At 50.2% G+C, this 21,492-nt stretch overlaps 2 protein-coding genes across 2 annotated transcripts in view; both read right to left on the bottom strand.

The window, feature by feature from the left end:
* LOC140116870 (uncharacterized) overlaps positions 1-17,132 on the bottom strand; it is a 401,113-nt gene extending 383,981 nt beyond the window's left edge. Inside the window, 3 exon segments of the mRNA XM_072133304.1 lie at positions 14,229-14,857; positions 14,971-15,602; positions 16,925-17,132. Of these exon segments, the coding sequence (XP_071989405.1) occupies positions 14,229-14,857; positions 14,971-15,055 (714 nt within the window). The 5' untranslated portion in view covers positions 15,056-15,602; positions 16,925-17,132.
* LOC140119742 (uncharacterized) lies at positions 10,787-13,462 on the bottom strand. The gene is made up of 3 exons (XM_072139097.1): positions 13,448-13,462; positions 13,159-13,273; positions 10,787-12,365 (listed from the first exon to the last, which is right to left on the bottom strand). The coding sequence occupies exons 1-3, from the start codon at positions 13,460-13,462 to the stop codon at positions 10,996-10,998; spliced, it is 1,500 nt and encodes a 499-aa protein (XP_071995198.1). The 3' UTR covers positions 10,787-10,995.
* Positions 17,133-21,492: the final 4,360 nt, after the last annotated feature.

The following is a 21,492-nucleotide window of genomic DNA, read 5'->3' as shown; positions in this document are numbered from 1 at the left end:
CCTGTCTATGGTGATGGTAGAACCTCCTCTCCTCTAGGTGTAGAGGATGCCCCTGTCTATGGTGATGGTAGAGCCCCCTCTCCTCTAGGTGTAGAGGATGCCCCCTGTCTATGGTGATGGTAGAACCTCCTCTCCTCTAGGTGTAGAGGATGCCCCTGTCTATGGTGATGGTAGAACCTCCTCTCCTCTAGGTGTAGAGGATGCCCCTGTCTATGGTGATGGTAGAACCTCCTCTCCTCTAGGTGTAGAGGATGCCCCTGTCTATGGTAATGGTAGAGCCCCCTCTCCTCTAGGTGTAGAGGATGCCCCCTGTCTATGGTGATGGTAGAGCCCCCTCTCCTCTAGGTGTAGAGGATGCCCCCTAACTATGGTGATGGTAGAGCCCCCTCTCCTCTAGGTGTAGAGGTTGCTCCCTGTCTATAGTGATGGTAGAACCTCCTCTCCTCTAGGTGTAGAGGATGCCCCTGTCTATGGTGATGGTAGAACCTCCTCTCCTCTAGGTGTAGAGGATGCCCCTGTCTATGGTGATGGTAGAGCCCCCTCTCCTCTAGGTGTAGAGGATGCCCCCTGTCTATGGTGATGGTAGAACCTCCTCTCCTCTAGGTGTAGAGGATGCCCCTGTCTATGGTGATGGTAGAACCTCCTCTCCTCTAGGTGTAGAGGATGCCCCTGTCTATGGTGATGGTAGAACCTCCTCTCCTCTAGGTGTAGAGGATGCCCCTGTCTATGGTAATGGTAGAGCCCCCTCTCCTCTAGGTGTAGAGGATGCCCCCTGTCTATGGTGATGGTAGAGCCCCCTCTCCTCTAGGTGTAGAGGATGCCCCCTGTCTATGGTGATGGTAGAACCTCCTCTCCTCTAGGTGTAGAGGATGCCCCTGTCTATGGTGATGGTAGAACCTCCTCTCCTCTAGGTGTAGAGGATGCCCCTGTCTATGGTGATGGTAGAACCTCCTCTCCTCTAAGTGTAGAGGATGCCCCTGTCTATGGTGATGGTAGAGCCCCCTCTCCTCTAGGTGTAGAGGATGCCCCCTGTCTATGGTGATGGTAGAACCTCCTCTCCTCTAGGTGTAGAGGATGCCCCCTGTCTATGGTGATGATAGAACCTCCTCTCCTCTAGGTGTAGGGGATGCCTCCTGTCTATGGTGATGGTAGAACCTCCTCTCCTCTAGATGTAGAGGATCCCCCCTGTCTATGGTGATGGTAGAACCTCCTCTCCTCTAGGTGTAGAGGATGCCCCCTGTCTATGGTGATGGTAGAACCTCCTCTCCTCTAGGTGTAGAAGATGCCTCCTGTCTATGGTGATGGTAGATCCTCCTCTCCTCTAGCTGTAGAGGATGTCCCCTGTCTATGGTGATGATAGAACCTCCTCTCCTCTAGGTGTAGGGGATGCCTCCTGTCTATGGTGATGGTAGAACCTCCTCTCCTCTAGGTGTAGAGGATGTCCCCTGTCTATGGTGATGGTAGAACCTCCTCTCCTCTAGATGTAGAGGATGCCCCCTGTCTATGGTGATGGTAGAACCTCCTCTCCTCTAGATTTAGAGGATCCCCCCTGTCTATGGTGATGGTAGAGCCCCCTCTCCTCTAGGTGTAGAGGATGCCCCCTGTCTATGGTGATGGTAGAACCTCCTCTCCTCTAGGTGTAGAGGATGCCCCCTGTATATGGTGATGGTAGAACCTCCTCTCCTCTAGGTGTAGAGGATGCCCCTGTCTATGGTGATGGTAGAACCTCCTCTCCTCTAGGTGTAGAGGATGCCCCTGTCTATGGTGATGGTAGAAACACCTCTCCTCTAGATGTAGAGGATGCCCCTGTCTATGGTGATGGTAGAACCTCCTCTCCTCTAGGTGTAGAGGATGCCCCTGTCTATGGTGATGGTAGAACCTCCTCTCCTCTAGGTGTAGAGGATGCCCCTGTCTATGGTGATGGTAGAGCCCCCTCTCCTCTAGGTGTAGAGGATGCCCCCTGTCTATGGTGATGGTAGAACCTCCTCTCCTCTAGGTGTAGAGGATGCCCCCTGTCTATGGTGATGATAGAACCTCCTCTCCTCTAGGTGTAGGGGATGCCTCCTGTCTATGGTGATGGTAGAACCTCCTCTCCTCTAGATGTAGAGGATCCCCCCTGTCTATGGTGATGGTAGAACCTCCTCTCCTCTAGGTGTAGAGGATGCCCCCTGTCTATGGTGATGGTAGAACCTCCTCTCCTCTAGGTGTAGAAGATGCCTCCTGTCTATGGTGATGGTAGATCCTCCTCTCCTCTAGGTGTAGAGGATGTCCCCTGTCTATGGTGATGATAGAACCTCCTCTCCTCTAGGTGTAGGGGATGCCTCCTGTCTATGGTGATGGTAGAACCTCCTCTCCTCTAGGTGTAGAGGATGTCCCCTGTCTATGGTGATGGTAGAACCTTCTCTCCTCTAGATGTAGAGGACGCCCCCTGTCTATGGTGATGGTAGAACCTCCTCTCCTCTAGATTTAGAGGATCCCCCCTGTCTATGGTGATGGTAGAGCCCCCTCTCCTCTAGGTGTAGAGGATGCCCCCTGTCTATGGTGATGGTAGAACCTCCTCTCCTCTAGGTGTAGAGGATGCCCCCTGTATATGGTGATGGTAGAACCTCCTCTCCTCTAGGTGTAGAGGATGCCGCTGTCTATGGTGATGGTAGAACCTCCTCTCCTCTAGGTGTAGAGGATGCCCCTGTCTATGGTGATGGTAGAACCACCTCTCCTCTAGATGTAGAGGACGCCCCCTGTCTATGGTGATGGTAGAACCACCTCTCCTCTAGGTGTAGAGGATGCCCCCTGTCTATGGTGATGGTAGAACCTCCTCTCCTCTAGGTGTAGAGGATGCCTCCTGTCTATGGTGATGGTAGAACCTCCTCTCCTCTAGGTGTAGAGGATGCCACTTGTCTATGGTGATGGTAGAACCTCCTCTCCTCTAGGTGTAGAGGATGTCTCCTGTCTATGGTGATGGTAGAACCTCCTCTCCTCTAGGTGTAGAGGATGCCCCCTGTCTATAGTGATGGTAGAACCTCCTCTCCTCTAGGTGTAGAGGATGCCCCTGTCTATGGTGATGGTAGAACCTCCTCTCCTCTAGGTGTAGAGGATGCTCCCTGTCTATAGTGATGGTAGATCCTCCTCTCCTCTAGGTGTAGAGGATGCCTCCTGTCTATGGTGATGGTAGAACCTCCTCTCCTCTAGGTGTAGAGGATCCCCCATGTCTATGGTGATGGTAGAACCTCCTCTCCTCTAGGTGTAGAGGATTCCCCCTGTCTATGGTGATGGTAGAACCTCCTCTCCTCTAGGTGTAGAGGATGCCTCCTGTCTATGGTGATGGTAGATCCTCCTCTCCTCTAGGTGTAGAGGATGTCCCCTGTCTATGGTGATGATAGAACCTCCTCTCCTCTAGGTGTAGGGGATACCCCCTGTCTATGGTGATGGTAGAACCTCCTCTCCTCTAGGTGTAGAGGATCCCCCATGTCTATGGTGATGGTAGAGCCCCCTCTCCTCTAGGTGTAGAGGATGCCCCCTGTCTATGGTGATGGTAGAACCTCCTCTCCTCTAGGTGTAGAGGATGCCCCCTGTATATGGTGATGGTAGAACCTCCTCTCCTCTAGGTGTAGAGGATGCCCCTGTCTATGGTGATGGTAGAACCTCCTCTCCTCTAGGTGTAGAGGATGCCCCTGTCAATGGTGATGGTAGAACCACCTCTCCTCTAGATGTAGAGGACGCCCCCTGTCTATGGTGATGGTAGAACCACCTCTCCTCTAGGTGTAGAGGATGCCACTTGTCTATGGTGATGGTAGAACCTCCTCTCCTCTAGGTGTAGAGGATGCCTCCTGTCTATGGTGATGGTAGAACCTCCTCTCCTCTAGATGTAGAGGATGCCCCCTGTCTATAGTGATGGTAGAACCTCCTCTCCTCTAGGTGTAGAGGATGCCCCCTGTCTATGGTGATGGTAGAACCTCCTCTCCTCTAGGTGTAGAGGATGGCCCCTGTCTATGGTGATGGTAGAACCTCCTCTCCTCTAGGTGTAGAGGATGCCCCCTGTCTATGGTGATGGTAGAACCTCCTCTCCTCTAGGTGTAGAGGATGCCCCTGTCTATGGTGATGGTAGAACCTCCTCTCCTCTAGGTGTAGAGGATGCCTCCTGTCTATGGTGATGGTAGAACCTCCTCTCCTCTAGGTGTAGAGGATGCCCCCTGTCTATGGTGATGGTAGAACCTCCTCTCCTCTAGGTGTAGAGGATGCCCCCTGTCTATGGTGATGGTAGAACCTCCTCTCCTCTAGGTGTAGAGGATCCCCCATGTCTATGGTGATGGTAGAACCTCCTCTCCTCTAGATGTAGAGGATCCCCCCTGTCTATGGTGATGGTAGAACCTCCTCTCCTCTAGGTGTAGAGGATGCCTCCTGTCTATGGTGATGGTAGATCCTCCTCTCCTCTAGGTGTAGAGGATGTCCCCTGTCTATGGTGATGATAGAACCTCCTCTCCTCTAGGTGTAGGGGATGCCTCCTGTCTATGGTGATGGTAGAACCTCCTCTCCTCTAGGTGTAGAGGATGCCCCCTGTCTATGGTGATGGTAGAGCCCCCTCTCCTCTAGGTGTAGAGGATGCCCCCTGTCTATGGTGATGGTAGAATTTCCTCTCCTCTAGGTGTAGAGGATGTCCCCTGTCTATGGTGATGGTAGAACCTTCTCTCCTCTAGATGTAGAGGACGCCCCCTGTCTATGGTGATTGTAGAACCTCCTCTCCTCTAGATTTAGAGGATCCCCCCTGTCTATGGTGATGGTAGAGCCCCCTCTCCTCTAGGTGTAGAGGATGCCCCCTGTCTATGGTGATGGTAGAACCTCCTCTCCTCTAGGTGTAGAGGATGCCCCCTGTATATGGTGATGGTAGAACCTCCTCTCCTCTAGGTGTAGAGGATGCCCCTGTCTATGGTGATGGTAGAACCTCCTCTCCTCTAGGTGTAGAGGATGCCCCCTGTATATGGTGATGGTAGAACCTCCTCTCCTCTAGATGTAGAGGACGCCCCCTGTCTATGGTGATGGTAGAACCACCTCTCCTCTAGGTGTAGAGGATGCCCCTGTCTATGGTGATGGTAGAACCTCCTCTCCTCTAGGTGTAGAGGATGCCCCCTGTCTATAGTGATGGTAGATCCTCCTCTCCTCTAGGTGTAGAGAATGCCCCCTGTCTATGGTGATGGTAGAACCTCCTCTCCTCTAGGTGTAGAGGATCCCCCATGTCTATGGTGATGGTAGAACCTCCTCTCCTCTAGGTGTAGAGGATGCCCCCTGTCTATGGTGATGGTAGAACCTCCTCTCCTCTAGGTGTAGAGGATGCCTCCTGTCTATGGTGATGGTAGATCCTCCTCTCCTCTAGGTGTAGAGGATGTCCCCTGTCTATGGTGATGATAGAACCTCCTCTCCTCTAGGTGTAGGGGATGCCTCCTGTCTATGGTGATGGTAGAACCTCCTCTCCTCTAGGTGTAGAGGATGCCTCCTGTCTATGGTGATGGTAGATCCTCCTCTCCTCTAGGTGTAGAGGATGTCCCCTGTCTATGGTGATGATAGAACCTCCTCTCCTCTAGGTGTAGGGGATGCCTCCTGTCTATGGTGATGGTAGAACCTCCTCTCCTCTAGGTGTAGAGAATGCCCCCTGTCTATGGTGATGGTAGAACCTCCTCTCCTCTAGGTGTAGAGGATCCCCCATGTCTATGGTGATGGTAGAACCTCCTCTCCTCTAGGTGTAGAGGATGCCCCCTGTCTATGGTGATGGTAGAACCTCCTCTCCTCTAGGTGTAGAGAATGCCCCCTGTCTATGGTGATGGTAGAACCTCCTCTCCTCTAGGTGTAGAGGATGCCCCCTGTCTGTGGTGATGGTAGAACCTCCTCTCTTCTAGGTGTAGAGGATGCCTCCTGTCTATGGTGATGGTAGATCCTCCTCTCCTCTAGGTGTAGAGGATGCCCCTGTCTATGGTGATGGTAGAACCACCTCTCCTCTAGATGTAGAGGACGCCCCCTGTCTATGGTGATGGTAGAACCACCTCTCCTCTAGGTGTAGAGGATGCCACTTGTCTATGGTGATGGTAGAACCTCCTCTCCTCTAGGTGTAGAGGATGCCTCCTCTCTATGGTGATGGTAGAACCTCCTCTCCTCTAGATGTAGAGGATGCCCCCTGTCTATAGTGATGGTAGAACCTCCTCTCCTCTAGGTGTAGAGGATGCCCCCTGTCTATGGTGATGGTAGAACCTCCTCTCCTCTAGGTGTAGAGGATGCCCCCTGTCTATGGTGATGGTAGAACCTCCTCTCCTCTAGGTGTAGAGGATGCCCCCTGTCTATGGTGATGGTAGAACCTCCTCTCCTCTAGGTGTAGAGGATGCCCCCTGTCTATGGTGATGGTAGAACCTCCTCTCCTCTAGGTGTAGAGGATCCCCCCTGTCTATGGTGATGGTAGAACCTCCTCTCCTCTAGGTGTAGAGGATGCCCCCTGTCTATGGTGATGGTAGAACCTCCTCTCCTCTAGGTGTAGAGGATGCCTCCTGTCTATGGTGATGGTAGATCCTCCTCTCCTCTAGGTGTAGAGGATGTCCCCTGTCTATGGTGATGATAGAACCTCCTCTCCTCTAGGTGTAGGGGATGCCTCCTGTCTATGGTGATGGTAGAACCTCCTCTCCTCTAGGTGTAGAGGATGCCCCCTGTCTATGGTGATGGTAGAGCCCCCTCTCCTCTAGGTGTAGAGGATGCCCCCTGTCTATGGTGATGGTAGAACCTCCTCTCCTCTAGGTGTAGAGGATGCCTCCTGTCTATGGTGATGGTAGATCCTCCTCTCCTCTAGGTGTAGAGGATGTCCCCTGTCTATGGTGATGATAGAACCTCCTCTCCTCTAGGTGTAGGGGATGCCTCCTGTCTATGGTGATGGTAGAACCTCCTCTCCTCTAGGTGTAGAGGATGCCTCCTGTCTATGGTGATGGTAGATCCTCCTCTCCTCTAGGTGTAGAGGATGTCCCCTGTCTATGGTGATGATAGAACCTCCTCTCCTCTAGGTGTAGGGGATGCCTCCTGTCTATGGTGATGGTAGAACCTCCTCTCCTCTAGGTGTAGAGAATGCCCCCTGTCTATGGTGATGGTAGAACCTCCTCTCCTCTAGGTGTAGAGGATCCCCCATGTCTATGGTGATGGTAGAACCTCCTCTCCTCTAGGTGTAGAGGATGCCCCCTGTCTATGGTGATGGTAGAACCTCCTCTCCTCTAGGTGTAGAGAATGCCCCCTGTCTATGGTGATGGTAGAACCTCCTCTCCTCTAGGTGTAGAGGATGCCCCCTGTCTGTGGTGATGGTAGAACCTCCTCTCCTCTAGGTGTAGAGGATGCCTCCTGTCTATGGTGATGGTAGATCCTCCTCTCCTCTAGGTGTAGTGGATGCCCCTGTCTATGGTGATGGTAGAACCACCTCTCCTCTAGATGTAGAGGACGCCCCCTGTCTTTGGTGATGGTAGAACCACCTCTCCTCTAGGTGTAGAGGATGCCACTTGTCTATGGTGATGGTAGAACCTCCTCTCCTCTAGGTGTAGAGGATGCCTCCTCTCTATGGTGATGGTAGAACCTCCTCTCCTCTAGATGTAGAGGATGCCCCCTGTCTATAGTGATGGTAGAACCTCCTCTCCTCTAGGTGTAGAGGATGCCCCCTGTCTATGGTGATGGTAGAACCTCCTCTCCTCTAGGTGTAGAGGATGCCCCCTGTCTATGGTGATGGTAGAACCTCCTCTCCTCTAGGTGTAGAGGATGCCCCCTGTCTATGGTGATGGTAGAACCTCCTCTCCTCTAGGTGTAGAGGATGCCCCCTGTCTATGGTGATGGTAGAACCTCCTCTCCTCTAGGTGTAGAGGATCCCCCCTGTCTATGGTGATGGTAGAACCTCCTCTCCTCTAGGTGTAGAGGATGCCCCCTGTCTATGGTGATGGTAGAACCTCCTCTCCTCTAGGTGTAGAGGATGCCTCCTGTCTATGGTGATGGTAGATCCTCCTCTCCTCTAGGTGTAGAGGATGTCCCCTGTCTATGGTGATGATAGAACCTCCTCTCCTCTAGGTGTAGGGGATGCCTCCTGTCTATGGTGATGGTAGAACCTCCTCTCCTCTAGGTGTAGAGGATGCCCCCTGTCTATGGTGATGGTAGAGCCCCCTCTCCTCTAGGTGTAGAGGATGCCCCCTGTCTATGGTGATGGTAGAACCTCCTCTCCTCTAGGTGTAGAGGATGTCCCCTGTCTATGGTGATGGTAGAACCTCCTCTCCTCTAGATGTAGAGGACGCCCCCTGTCTATGGTGATTGTAGAACCTCCTCTCCTCTAGATTTAGAGGATCCCCCCTGTCTATGGTGATGGTAGAGCCCCCTCTCCTCTAGGTGTAGAGGATGCCCCCTGTCTATGGTGATGGTAGAACCTCCTCTCCTCTAGGTGTAGAGGATGCCCCCTGTATATGGTGATGGTAGAACCTCCTCTCCTCTAGGTGTAGAGGATGCCCCTGTCTATGGTGATGGTAGAACCTCCTCTCCTCTAGGTGTAGAGGATGCCCCTGTCTATGGTGATGGTAGAACCACCTCTCCTCTAGATGTAGAGGACGCCCCCTGTCTATGGTGATGGTAGAACCACCTCTCCTCTAGATGTAGAGGACGCCCCCTGTCTATGGTGATGGTAGAACCACCTCTCCTCTAGGTGTAGAGGATGTCCCCTGTCTATGGTGATGATAGAACCTCCTCTCCTCTAGGTGTAGGGGATGCCTCCTGTCTATGGTGATGGTAGAACCTCCTCTCCTCTAGGTGTAGAGGATGCCTCCTGTCTATGGTGATGGTAGATCCTCCTCTCCTCTAGGTGTAGAGGATGTCCCCTGTCTATGGTGATGATAGAACCTCCTCTCCTCTAGGTGTAGGGGATGCCTCCTGTCTATGGTGATGGTAGAACCTCCTCTCCTCTAGGTGTAGAGAATGCCCCCTGTCTATGGTGATGGTAGAACCTCCTCTCCTCTAGGTGTAGAGGATCCCCCATGTCTATGGTGATGGTAGAACCTCCTCTCCTCTAGGTGTAGAGGATGCCCCCTGTCTATGGTGATGGTAGAACCTCCTCTCCTCTAGGTGTAGAGAATGCCCCCTGTCTATGGTGATGGTAGAACCTCCTCTCCTCTAGGTGTAGAGGATGCCCCCTGTCTGTGGTGATGGTAGAACCTCCTCTCCTCTAGGTGTAGAGGATGCCTCCTGTCTATGGTGATGGTAGATCCTCCTCTCCTCTAGGTGTAGAGGATGCCCCTGTCTATGGTGATGGTAGAACCACCTCTCCTCTAGATGTAGAGGACGCCCCCTGTCTATGGTGATGGTAGAACCACCTCTCCTCTAGGTGTAGAGGATGCCACTTGTCTATGGTGATGGTAGAACCTCCTCTCCTCTAGGTGTAGAGGATGCCTCCTCTCTATGGTGATGGTAGAACCTCCTCTCCTCTAGATGTAGAGGATGCCCCCTGTCTATGGTGATGGTAGAACCTCCTCTCCTCTAGGTGTAGAGAATGCCCCCTGTCTATGGTGATGGTAGAACCTCCTCTCCTCTAGGTGTAGAGGATCCCCCATGTCTATGGTGATGGTAGATGATGGTAAAAGCAGCTCCAATCTAGACGTAGAAGTTGCCACCTTTCTATGGTGAACCACCGCTCCTCTAAGTGTAGAGAATATTCCGTCTATGGTTATGGTAGAACCACTTCTAAGTGTAGAGGATGCCCCCTGTCTGTGGTTAGGCCCTAGGCCATCTGACAAAGCATTTATAAGCCGGTGTTGTGACATTTCCTACTGAATGACTAGAAAGAAGTTTTGTTAAACTGTGTTCAGCACCAGGGACCTAGTGACACAATGGGGCACATTTACTTACCCGATCCAGTCGCGATCCAGCGGCGCGTTCTCTGCTCTGCATTCGGGTCCGGCCGGGATTTATGAATGTAGTTCTTCCGCCGTCCACCAGGTGGCGCTGCTGCGCTGAAAGTCATCTCATCGCGCCGGAATTCACCACCTCGGACCAAGTGAAGGTAAGCGCTCCCCAAGCGACACTTTTGCGGTTTTTAAATGCGGCGGTTTTTCCGAATCCGTCGGGTTTTCGTTCGGCCACGCCCCCCGAATTCCGTCGCGCGCATGCCGGCGCCGATGCGCCACAATCCGATCGCGTGCGCCACAATCCCGGGGCAATTCAGGTACAATCGGCGCAAATAGGAAATATTCGCGTAACACGTCGGGAAAACGCGAATCGGGCCTTTAGTAAATGACCCCCAATCTCTCCTTCCATATTCCGCCTGTTAGGCTCTAGAAGTTGGTGGCCATCTCAGATGATACTTGCGTCAGCTGCTCGGCATCTGTAGGCACATACGCTTGTCCGCGGGTCCTTCCCTCTTGGTATCAGTAACAATGTGCTTTAGTGATATTAAGAAAAAATGTTTTCCACTTTTTGTTATTCTGTTGGAAGTTATTATGTCCTGGAAGGAAACAAGTTACACTGCCTGGAGGTGGTTAACAACTGCGTCTCCAAATACCAGATTCTAGATCTTCCCCGGCATTGTCCTTATAGATTAGAGAGAATCTGGTCCCACTAAGTAGAGACGTCTGAGATGTCTATTTCCTCCTACATGTCAGGTGTGTGGTGTGTGACTTGGAGACGTGTAGTGGCCGTATTTATATGACCATCGTCTCTGCCATGTGATACGTCTTGTTTTGCTGTTGTTATGGTCATTCCCCGGTATGTAATGTCTATTATGTATCAGAAATGACGGCCGCGCGTCTCTTGTTCTTAGGTCACTTGTTTATTTGAAAATGTAACAGATAAAAAATAAACCTTGACAAATTATCAGGAACAGGAGTTTATAGAAACATTGGGGGTCATTTATCATAGCCGGACGTTCATGCGCTGACGTCGCTGCCCCTTCACTGCGGCCTTATACATCAAGGAACTCCGGCCCCCAGATCTATCCAGCGCCCGGCTGTGCAGCGTTTATCTCTGCGCCAGGTCCTTCACATGTGAAAGTGCAGCTGGGGCGCATGCGTGGACAGGAACTCCTACTCCACTACCGGCAACCCCCCTTCTTCCACTGCCAGGCTTCTCACCTGTGTGAGTTCTCTGATGTTGAACAAGATGTGAATTCTGGGTAAAACATTTCCCACATTCAGTACATGAAAATGGCTTCTCCCCTGTGTGAGTTCTCTGATGTTGAACAAGAACTGATTTATGGGTAAAACATTTCCCACATTCAGTGCAGGAAAATGGCTTCACCCCTGTGTGAGTTCTCTGATGAATAACAAGAGATTGTTTATGGGCAAAACCTTTCCCACATTCAGAACATAACAGATATTTACCTGTGTGAATTCTCTTATGTTCAATAAGATGTGATATCTGGGTAAAACATTTCCCACATTCAGTACATGAGAATGGCTTCTCCCCAGTGTGAGTTCTCTGATGTATAACAAGAGTTGATTTTTCAGTAAATCGTTTTCCACATTCAGTACATGAAAATGGCTTCTCTCCTGTGTGAGTTCTCTGATGTCTAACAAAATATGATTTCTTGGTAAAACATTTCCCACATTCAGTACATGAAAATGACTTCTCCCTCGTGTGACTTCTCTGATGGCTAACAAAATATGATTTCTTGGTAAAACATTTCCCACATTCAGTACATGAAAATGACTTCTCCCTCGTGTGAGTTCTCTGATGTTTAACAAGATGTGATTTATTGGTAAAACATTTCCCACATTCAGTGCATGAAAATGGTTTCTGCCCTGTGTGAGTTCTATGATGTTCAACAAGACGTGATTTATCGATAAAACATTTCCCACATTCAGTGCATGAAAATGGCTTCTCCCCTGTGTGAGTTCTCTGATGAATAACAAGAGATTGTTTATGGGCAAAACCTTTCCCACATTCAGAACATAACAGATATTTTCCTGTGTGAATTCTCTTATGTGCAATAAGATGTCGTCGCTGGGTATAACATTTCCCACATTCAGTACATAAGAATGGCTTCTCCCCAGTGTGAGTTCTCTGATGTATAACAAGTTGTGATTTCTGGGTAAAACATTTCCCACATTCAGTGCATGAATATGGCTTCTCCCTACTGTGAGTTCTCTGATGTCTAACAAGAGATTGTTTATGGGCAAAACATTTACCACATTCAGTACATGAAAATGGCTTCTCCCCTGTGTGAGTTCTCTGATGTCTAACAAGAGATTGTTTATATGCAAAACATTTACCACATTCATTACATAGAAATGGCTTCTCCCCAGTGGAAAGATGTGACTGATTATCTTCTACTTCACCACAAGGAGCTGAGGGGGGACGTCCATGGGAACCTCTTGGACTTTCATCTCCTGGAATATACAGGGAAGATATTAATATTGTGAGTTTCCCTTTTCCCAGGTTCCGGCAGATATAAAGGGAGGAGTCAGGAATATACTGTTATCTGAGGGTAACGAGTCCTGGTCAGGAGAAGTCCTGGAGATGATGTGTGACAGTGAATAGAAGATGAGCAAAGTAGAGGAGACGCGGCCGGAGATTCTTGGATTCTATAGGACAGTGGTGGCGAACCTATGGCACGCGTCCCAGAGGTGGCACTAAGAGCCCTCTCTATGGGCATCCGCACCATCACCCCAGGGTAGAGTTTGCCAGACAGGACGCAATGCCCACTGCAGTCCCAGGAAGCTCAGGACCCTAGAAGGAAGCTACAATATAATCCAAACTTCTTCTCCTTATTTCTACTGTATTGGTGTCCTCAGGTGCCTACACAATTTAAACCTGTGACCGTGCAGGGAGTAATAAGTTACGGCTCAAATTGTCAAATTGGCACTTTGTGAAAAATATGTGAGTTTTGGTTGTAGTTTGGGCACTTGACATCTAAAAGGTTCTCCATCACTGCTATAGGACGGGGGCGACTGATACAGGACTGAAGGAAGAGGGAACAAGACCAGTGGATAGGAAAAGGTTAAAGAGGTGAGTGATAGCGGATGAGGAAGGTGAGGAAACATCCAATAGACCAGACGGGAGGAGGAGACCAGAGACAGATGAGCCGGTGTCTATGTCATCTCCATCTCCTCCCCTGGATGTGACCTCTCCCTGCAATGTATAAGGGAAGAATAACCCACAAGATACATGAAAGGCTCTTACCCTCCTCTGTCACTGATGAGGGGATTTCCTCTCCGCTCCTCCTTCCACCACAACTTTCCTGGAAAGATCCAACATGAAGGACATGAGAAAACACGGAAATGTCTCCAGAGATTCTCTTATATCCAAGTGATGGACAGAAACCTCCAGAACCAGGAACTAAGGGAATAATCTCCTGCAGGAGGAGACGGGATCAAAACTAGAAACCAGTTATAACCTGTAAGGGGCTGGATTGTCGGCTTTTTATATAGTAAAGGATTATTCATTCTATTCTGAACTGATATATTTGTACCTTGCACGTTCCCATCATATGTGTATGTCGCTTCTATGTTCCTGTTTGTTGATTTGGTTCATCTTTGTAAACTGATTAATGGATTGTATTGGAGCACAGCGCAACCAAGCTTAGCTAGGAGAGCTGCCAACCTTTTCAGGTCATGCTCATTACTCCTCCCCCTGGAAGAACTGGCGAATGAGAAGAGAAAGGAGGGAAAGAGGGAAATCTGAGGGAGATGGTGGGAGAGAAGGGAGAGACGATGATCCTGAGGTAAAAGTTGGAGAGGAGAATAAGAACAAGGTCTAGAGATGAAAGAGAAGAGAGAGACAAACGTGTAGAGAGATAATCTCTGTTATCATAGGGACAAGAGTTTCCTACACTAGAGAGATAAGGCGGCCATTACTCTGCTGACAGGATCCTATAATGAGAGACACAGATACGTGTGAGGGAAAGGACTGACAGGATTGTTAGAAGCAAATAAGAGAAAGATACAGATGTGTGTGTGAGGGAAAAGATCAACCAGGGCCTGGGGGCAAGTACTGAACACCAGCCCCTTACCACCAACCACCATCCTAGTGTGACCCAAGTCAGGTTCTATGATGAAGTTCATTAAGGGAGAAGATCGAGACCTGCAGGTGATGTACTAAATAGATCCGACTTATTACTACAACTCCATACTCTTCCTCCACTAATAATACTAAGAGGAGCCATAGACCCTCCACCCACTGCTGCTGGAGAAGGTAAGTAGCTTCATTACATCCATCTATAGAGGATTCACAGGAACCTCAGCTCCACCTACCTGATGATCCAGTGGGACATTCTCCTCCGGCTCCTCTGTAATATCTCGGGAATCTCCAGGACTGGGACATCTCGCTGGTTCCTGTGTAATATCTCGGGAATCTCCAAGACTGGGACATCTCTCTGGTTCCTGTGTAATATCTCGGGAATCTCCAGGACTGGGACATCTCTCCGGTTCCTGTGTAATATCTCGGGAATCTCCAGGACTGGGACATCTCTCTGGATCCTGTGTAATATCCCGGGAATCTTCAGGACTGGGACATCTCTCTGGTTCCTGTGTAATATCCTGGGAATCTCCAGGACTGGGACATCTCTCTGGTTCCTGTGTAATATCTCGGGAATCTCCAGGACTGGGACATCTCTCTGGTTCCTGTGTAATATCTCGGGAATCTCCAGGACTGGGACATCTCTCTGGTTCCTGTGTAATATCTCGGGAATCTCCAGGACTGGGACATCTCTCTGGTTCCTGTGTAATATCTCGGGAATCTCCAGGACTGGGACATCTCTCTGGTTCCTGTGTAATATCCCGGGAATCTCCAGGACTGGGACATCTCTCTGGTTCCTGTGTAATATCCCGGGAATCTCCAGGACTGGGACATCTCTCTGGTGGATTTCTCTGACTGGATCCATCTATAGGAAATATACACAGTGACTGATACATTGTCTATATGTGATGAGGAGATGATGGAGGAGGTGACCTCACACCTGCTCTGTCCTCTATAATCAGGAAGGTCTCCTCTTACCTGGTGATGTGAGGGGCTGGTGGTCCTCCATCATGATGTCCTTGTACTGGTCCTTGTGTCCTTCTATATACTCCCACTCCTCCATGGAGAAATAGACAGTGACGTCCTGACACCTTATAGGAACCTGACACCCACAATGACACAGTCATCACCCAGACCCCTCCCTTGTGTTATTGTACAATGTCCCAGCATTCCCGGCAGCGCTCACCTCTCCGCTCAGCAGCTCAGTGATCCTGGAGGTAAGTTCTAGGATCTTCTGCTCATGTATCAGTGAATGAGGTGGAGGCTCGGTGATGGGGCTCTGGGTCCATCCTCCTGACACACGGGGGGTCACACACTCACCAGACGACTTCTTCACTACTGTGTAATCCTGTGTATGGGGAGACACTGATCACTACATAGATCCTAAGAATCCTTCACCTCTCCAGTCATTTCCCGCTGTTATTCCTAGAGATAAGAGCCGTGTCCTGGGAGACTCTCACCTCTCCGGTTATCAAGGAGATCATCTCCAGGGTGAGCTCCAGGATCCTGGCCGCCATCTGCTCTCTGTCCTTCTCCCGGATCCCTGGGGGATCATTGATGGAAAGGATCATCTTTAGGAGAAACCTCTGGGAGTCCTGGATCTATAGAACCTGAGGAAACATGAGAAGAACTAAGAGCAAACTCTATATGAAGCAATTGTGTCCATGACATGTGTGATGTGACAGATGGGGATTCTCCAGACACTGGAGGGGAGGTCACTGGACTGAGGGAGGAGTGATGGCGCTGGACTGTGCCGCTCCTCACTAATAGCACATACTGGACCCCACATGGAGGGACCTGGAGCATGCTGGGAGTTGTAGTCCCTCCATATAGTGTGTGCGCTCCTGGAGCATGCTGGGAGTTGTAGTCCCTCCATATAGTGTGTGCGCTCCTGGAGCATGCTGGGAGTTGTAGTCCCTCCATATAGTGTGTGTGCTCCTGGAGCATGCTGGGAGTTGTAGTCCCTCCATATAGTGTGTGCGCTCCTGGAGCATGCTGGGATTTGTAGTCTCTCCATATAGCGTGTGTGCTCCTGGAGCATGCTGGGGGTTGTAGTCCCTCCATATAGTGTGTGCGCTCCTGGAGCATGCTGGGGGTTGTAGTCCCTCCATATAGTGTGTGTGCTCCTGGAGCATGCTGGGGGTTGTAGTCCCTCTATATAGTGTGTGCTCCTGGAGCATGCTGGGAGTTGTAGTCCCTCCATATAGTGTGTGTGCTCCTGGAGCATGCTGGGGGTTGTAGTCCCTCCATATAGTGTGTGCGCTCCTGGAGCATGCTGGGGGTTGTAGTCCCTCCATATAGTGTGTGTGCTCCTGGAGCATGCTGGGGGTTGTAGTCCCTCTATATAGTGTGTGCTCCTGGAGCATGCTGGGAGTTGTAGTCCCTCCATATAGTGTGTGTCCACTCCTAGAGCATGCTGGGAGTTGTAGTCCCTCCATATAGTGTGTGTGCTCCTGGAGCATGCTGGGAGTTGTAGTCCCTCCATATAGTGTGTGCGCTCCTGGAGCATGCTGGGATTTGTAGTCTCTCCATATAGTGTGTGCACTCCTGGAGCATGCTGGGAGTTGTAGTCCCTCCATATAGTGTGTGTGCTCCTGGAGCATGCTGGGGGTTGTAGTCCCTCCATATAGTGTGTGCGCTCCTGGAGCATGCTGGGGGTTGTAGTCCCTCCATATAGTGTGTGTGCTCCTGGAGCATGCTGGGGGTTGTAGTCCCTCTATATAGTGTGTGCTCCTGGAGCATGCTGGGAGTTGTAGTCCCTCCATATAGTGTGTGTCCACTCCTAGAGCATGCTGGGAGTTGTAGTCCCTCCATATAGTGTGTGTGCTCCTGGAGCATGCTGGGAGTTGTAGTCCCTCCATATAGTGTGTGTGCTCCTGGAGCATGCCGGGTGATGTAGTTCCTCTCTCGGTCACCTCCTCTGATCACTTACCTCTTTTCTCTTCAGTGTTCACGTCCTCCTTCTCGATGTCGTGGCCTCCGTGTAGATGTGTACAGAGAAGGACCTGTGATGATGTCAGTACAGGGGGCGGGGCCCCGGGGTGTAGATGTGTATAGATGAGGACCTGTGATGATGTCAGTACAGGGGGCGGGGCCTCTGGGGTGTAGATGTGTATAGATGAGGACCTGTAATGATGTCATGACAGGGGGCGGGGCCTCCGGGGTGTAGCTGTGGATAGATGAGGACCTGTGATGATGTCAGTATAGGGGGCGGGGCCTCCGGGATGTAGTTGTGTACAGGTGAGGACCTGTGATGATGTCAGTATAGGGGGCGGGGCACGGAGGTGTCATGTGATCACTAGTGGAGACAGCAGGACGTCGGCTCCGTGTAGTCGGGGGCTTTGTACATGCGCAGTGCAGGGGAGGAGGAGCCTGCATGTAGGATATTATAGATTTTTATCTGGGGCTCAAACCCCTAACATTGTTGTTAGGGATATTTTATGCAGGGCCCTGTCACGGTGAGGACGCCGCCGCCTCGTCACGTGACTTGGGGTGAAACCGTATGGGTTAATTTAGCCCACACAAACTGGCGCTCACCTTTCACTCAGGACACAAATTGAGCATAAATCACACATCATACATCTCCAGCACCAGCACCAGCACCAGACCCGCTGCCACCACTTACTGCATTTATACTGCGACCAATAAGTATCCCACTCTACATCAATTCTTGCTCTCAAGCAGTCACCTTGTCACACCACTAGACATGCACACTCAGCACTCTAGCAGTCACCTGGTCACACCACTAGACATGCACACTCAGCACTCTAGCAGTCACTTTGTCACACCACTAGACATGCACACTCAGCACTCCAGCAGTCACGCAGTTAACCACACTTCACAAGGCTATGAGTCCGCAGAGCATACAGGGACCAAAATTAAAGTGAAAAGCTTTAATTACAAAAAGTTGATCAGTGCATAAAAAGATATTAAAAACAAAAGAATTACAAAATAAAATGACACACAACACGGCAAAACAGTTATAAAATAAAAAGGGAGAAAAATAACAGAAACTTACAACTTATAGTAAATCCTGATCCCTGGAGGTGGGAGAAATAAGGGACACACTCAGCTTGTCAAGCAGCCCCCAAAATGTGAACACCAATTCTTGGATTTTATATTGTTTTATAACTTCTCAGTTTGGTTCAGATTTCAGAACCTCCCATTCATTAATTAGTCCAGAGGGTCATTCAGGATTGGGCAAAGTTTTAATGAGGGGGAGGAGTCCAGGAATATTTAAACAGTCTTTTGTTTCCAAATCCTGATGCAGAAGAGGGGGGGTAGGGAGACCAAATGTCCTTTGGGGTCTGAACAGACCAGTCTTCAGGTCAGAATTTATCAGGCTGTTAAAGCTCCAGGATGTCATAAAAGCTGCCTGGACGCTTCAATAGATGCCAAATATTTAAACAAAGTTTGTAATTACCCTATAGTTAAACCCATCTTATACATTCACAATTAACATCTCCTTGACAGGCCCCAACATCCCTCTTGACTTTTGTAAGGTGAGTCCTAATTAACCCATGATTGAACATAAAGACCAAGACATACATCAATCTCTTAATCAAGATCTTCTCTCCTTTAATAATGAAAATGCATAATATATAACAGACAGAAGAGTCATCAAAGAGGCGTGAATAGTATACTGCAAAGCTATTGGACATCAGCATATTCTGGGAAAAAAGTGAATTAATTGTGCTCAGTTCTCAGAGACCTTGTACACAGATATTGTTTATACTAATGTCCTGAGAAGAATAAGATAAGTGGCTCCAGAATCACAATATAATCACGGACAGACTGGCTTCTCATTACATGTCACAGGGTATGAGCTGACAGGCAGCAAACAGGTTACATGAAATGAAGTTTGAATCATGACATTAACTCGACGATGGTCAGGGAACATGGCCGCTGTATCTAAGATGGCGGACAGTAGTCAAGATGGCGTCCGAAACCAGTGCGATCTCCTCAACAATTGTAAAGGTGACTTTCAAATTAGTCTTTGTATTTCAGCTTGGAATGGAGTAAAACCAGGAAAGACACACAGTCCTTTCTGAAGATTAGCTCAAGACTGCTTTATCATACCTCCCAACTTTTGTGGAGGAGAAAGAGGGACAAAATGGCGGCATTACCCACAGAAGCCACACCCTAGACACGCCCCCTAACCACACCCCCTGGCCACGCCACTGCTCATACCTCCAACGCATCCACTGGCACCAATGTAAATTTATGTATATAATTGGGGGGCATATTCCACTCCCCCTAGACAACGAGCATGCCCCCCCTAGACAACGAGCATGCCCCCCCCCTAGACAACGAGCATGTCCTCCCCTAGACAACGAGCATGCCCCCCCTAGACAACGAGCATGTCCTCCCCTAGACAACGAGCATGCCCCCCCCCTAGACAACGAGCGGTCCCCCCCCCCTAGACAATGAGCAAAAAAGGGGGGAAAAATGGCACGAGGTGCCCCCTATTGTTCAAATCAGCCAGATACAATAAAGCAGCAGCAGCCGCCATTACTGAGCTGGGATAGGCCACTGTTATGGGGCTATTCCAGCGCAACAATAACAGCCTGCAGCCGCCCCACTACCTGACCATCTATAGACGGTCAGGTACTGGTTTGTACCCGGCTCTTCCCGGCACCCCTGGTGGCGATGGGTACCGGGGTAATGGTATGGGCGTTAGTGTAAATTTGCCAAAAAAATTAAGGCAAACACTAAGGCCAGCCCTTAGTAATGAGCACCGTCACCTAGCCGGCACCACTACTACGGCAAACTATGAAGAGTGTCGCAAAAAAATAAATAATCACACCGTTTTCAGAAAAGTTTATTGGACAAAAAACGCAGACACACCCTCGTTGACCATTTTATTTGTTAGAAATGTCGGTCATCGACGTAATCCTTCGAATCCGAAGCAGTCCACAGCAGGCACGGAAATAATAAAATCTACACACAAAAAAGGGCACGCAGCCACAGGGGAGGACATGCTCGTTGTCTAGGGGTCGGGGGGGGGACATGCTCGTTGTCTAGGGGTCGGGGGGGGGGGACATGCTCGTTGTCTAGGGGGGGGGACATGCTCGTTGTCTAGGGGTCGGGGGGAGACATGCTCGTTGTCTGGGGGGGGAATGCTCGTTGTCTAGGGGTCGGGGGAGACATGCTCGTTGTCTGGGGGGGGACATGCTCGTTGTCTAGGGGGGAAAATGCTCGTTGTCTGGGGGGGTAAATGCTCGTTGTCTAGGGGGGGAGACATTCTCGTTGTCTGGGGGGGGAATGCTCGTTGTCTAGGGGGGGGGATGCTCATTGTCTAGGGGGGGAGACATGCTCGTTGTCTAGGGGGGGGGGAATGCTCGTTGTCTAGGGGGGGGGGGGGGGACATTGGTAGCAGTGGATGCGTTGGAGGTACAGGCTGTGAGCACAGTGGGGAAGAATCATACTTACCAGCGCACACCTTAATACAATAAACTCTGACGTCCTCCGAAGATCGCCGGCTGACGTCTTCTGTTTCCCTGCGCAGCTGCAGTGGTGACTGCGGGGGCTGCGCAAGTGAAAAGATTTCCTGCATGCACGAGATTTTGGGGGAGCCGCATGATTGGAATGGACACAATATGAATAGCGAGCAGCCAGGGGGCCACATAATGTACTGAGCCCAGGAGTTCGGTGACGTCACCCTGAGCGCCTCCAGTGCTATTAGCAAATATTATAAAATCATTTTTGCCGCGAGCCAGGAAACTAGCGGAAAGAGCGAGAACATCCCCTACAGGTAACGAGCAATAGTCAGAGGACAGTATAAAACCCAAAAGATGGTGATAGATGTCCTTTAACCCCTTAACGCTCTGCGCCGTAGCTCTACGGCGCAGAGGTATAAGGGATGTATGAAGAGGGCTCACGGGCTGAGTCCTCTTCTTACAGAGGTGGGGGTTTTTGCATTTTGCACAAAACCCCCACCGCTAATAACCGCGGTCGGTGCTTGCACCGATCGCGGCTATTAACCCTCTAAACGTCGCCGGCGGCGTTTAAAAGACGGCGGCGCGCGGGCGCCGCCATCTTTTTTTCGATTGCCACGCCCCCGAGCGTCATCGGGGGGCGGCGATCGGTTACCATGGTAGCCTCGGGTCTTCTTTTGACACGAGGCTACATGGTTTATGCAGGTTCGTTACAATGAGCCAGTGGCTCATTGTAATGTAAGACCTGCAAAAACGCCATATATTGCAATACTGTAGTATTATCGTATATGGTAGGAGCGATCTGACCATCTAGGGTTAATGTACCCTAGATGGTCTAAAAAAATAGTGAAAAAAAAAAGTTTAAAAAATAAAAAAAATTAATAAAATATTAAAAGTTCAAATCACCCCCCTTTCCCTAGAACGGATATAAAACATAATAAACAGTAAAAAACACAGACATATTAGGTATCGCCGCGTCCCAAAATGCCCGATCTATCAAAATATAAAAACGGTTACGGCCGGCGGTGACCTCCGAGGCGGGAAATGGCGCCCAAATGTCCGA

The sequence above is a fragment of the Engystomops pustulosus genome, chromosome 2 (assembly GCF_040894005.1).
Source record: "Engystomops pustulosus chromosome 2, aEngPut4.maternal, whole genome shotgun sequence".
Classification (NCBI taxonomy): Eukaryota; Metazoa; Chordata; class Amphibia; order Anura; family Leptodactylidae; genus Engystomops; species Engystomops pustulosus.
Note: the sequence above shows the minus strand (reverse complement) of the source record. Positions and strands in the feature narration are given on the sequence as shown.

What these genes read in the sequence shown, in the direction of transcription:
- LOC140119742 (XM_072139097.1), bottom strand. An exon ending in CTCATCAGTGACAGAGGAGG is followed by an intron (nt 12,366 to 13,158) that starts GTAAGAGCCTTT and finishes TGTATATTCCAG; the next exon opens with GAGATGAAAGTCCAAGAGGT.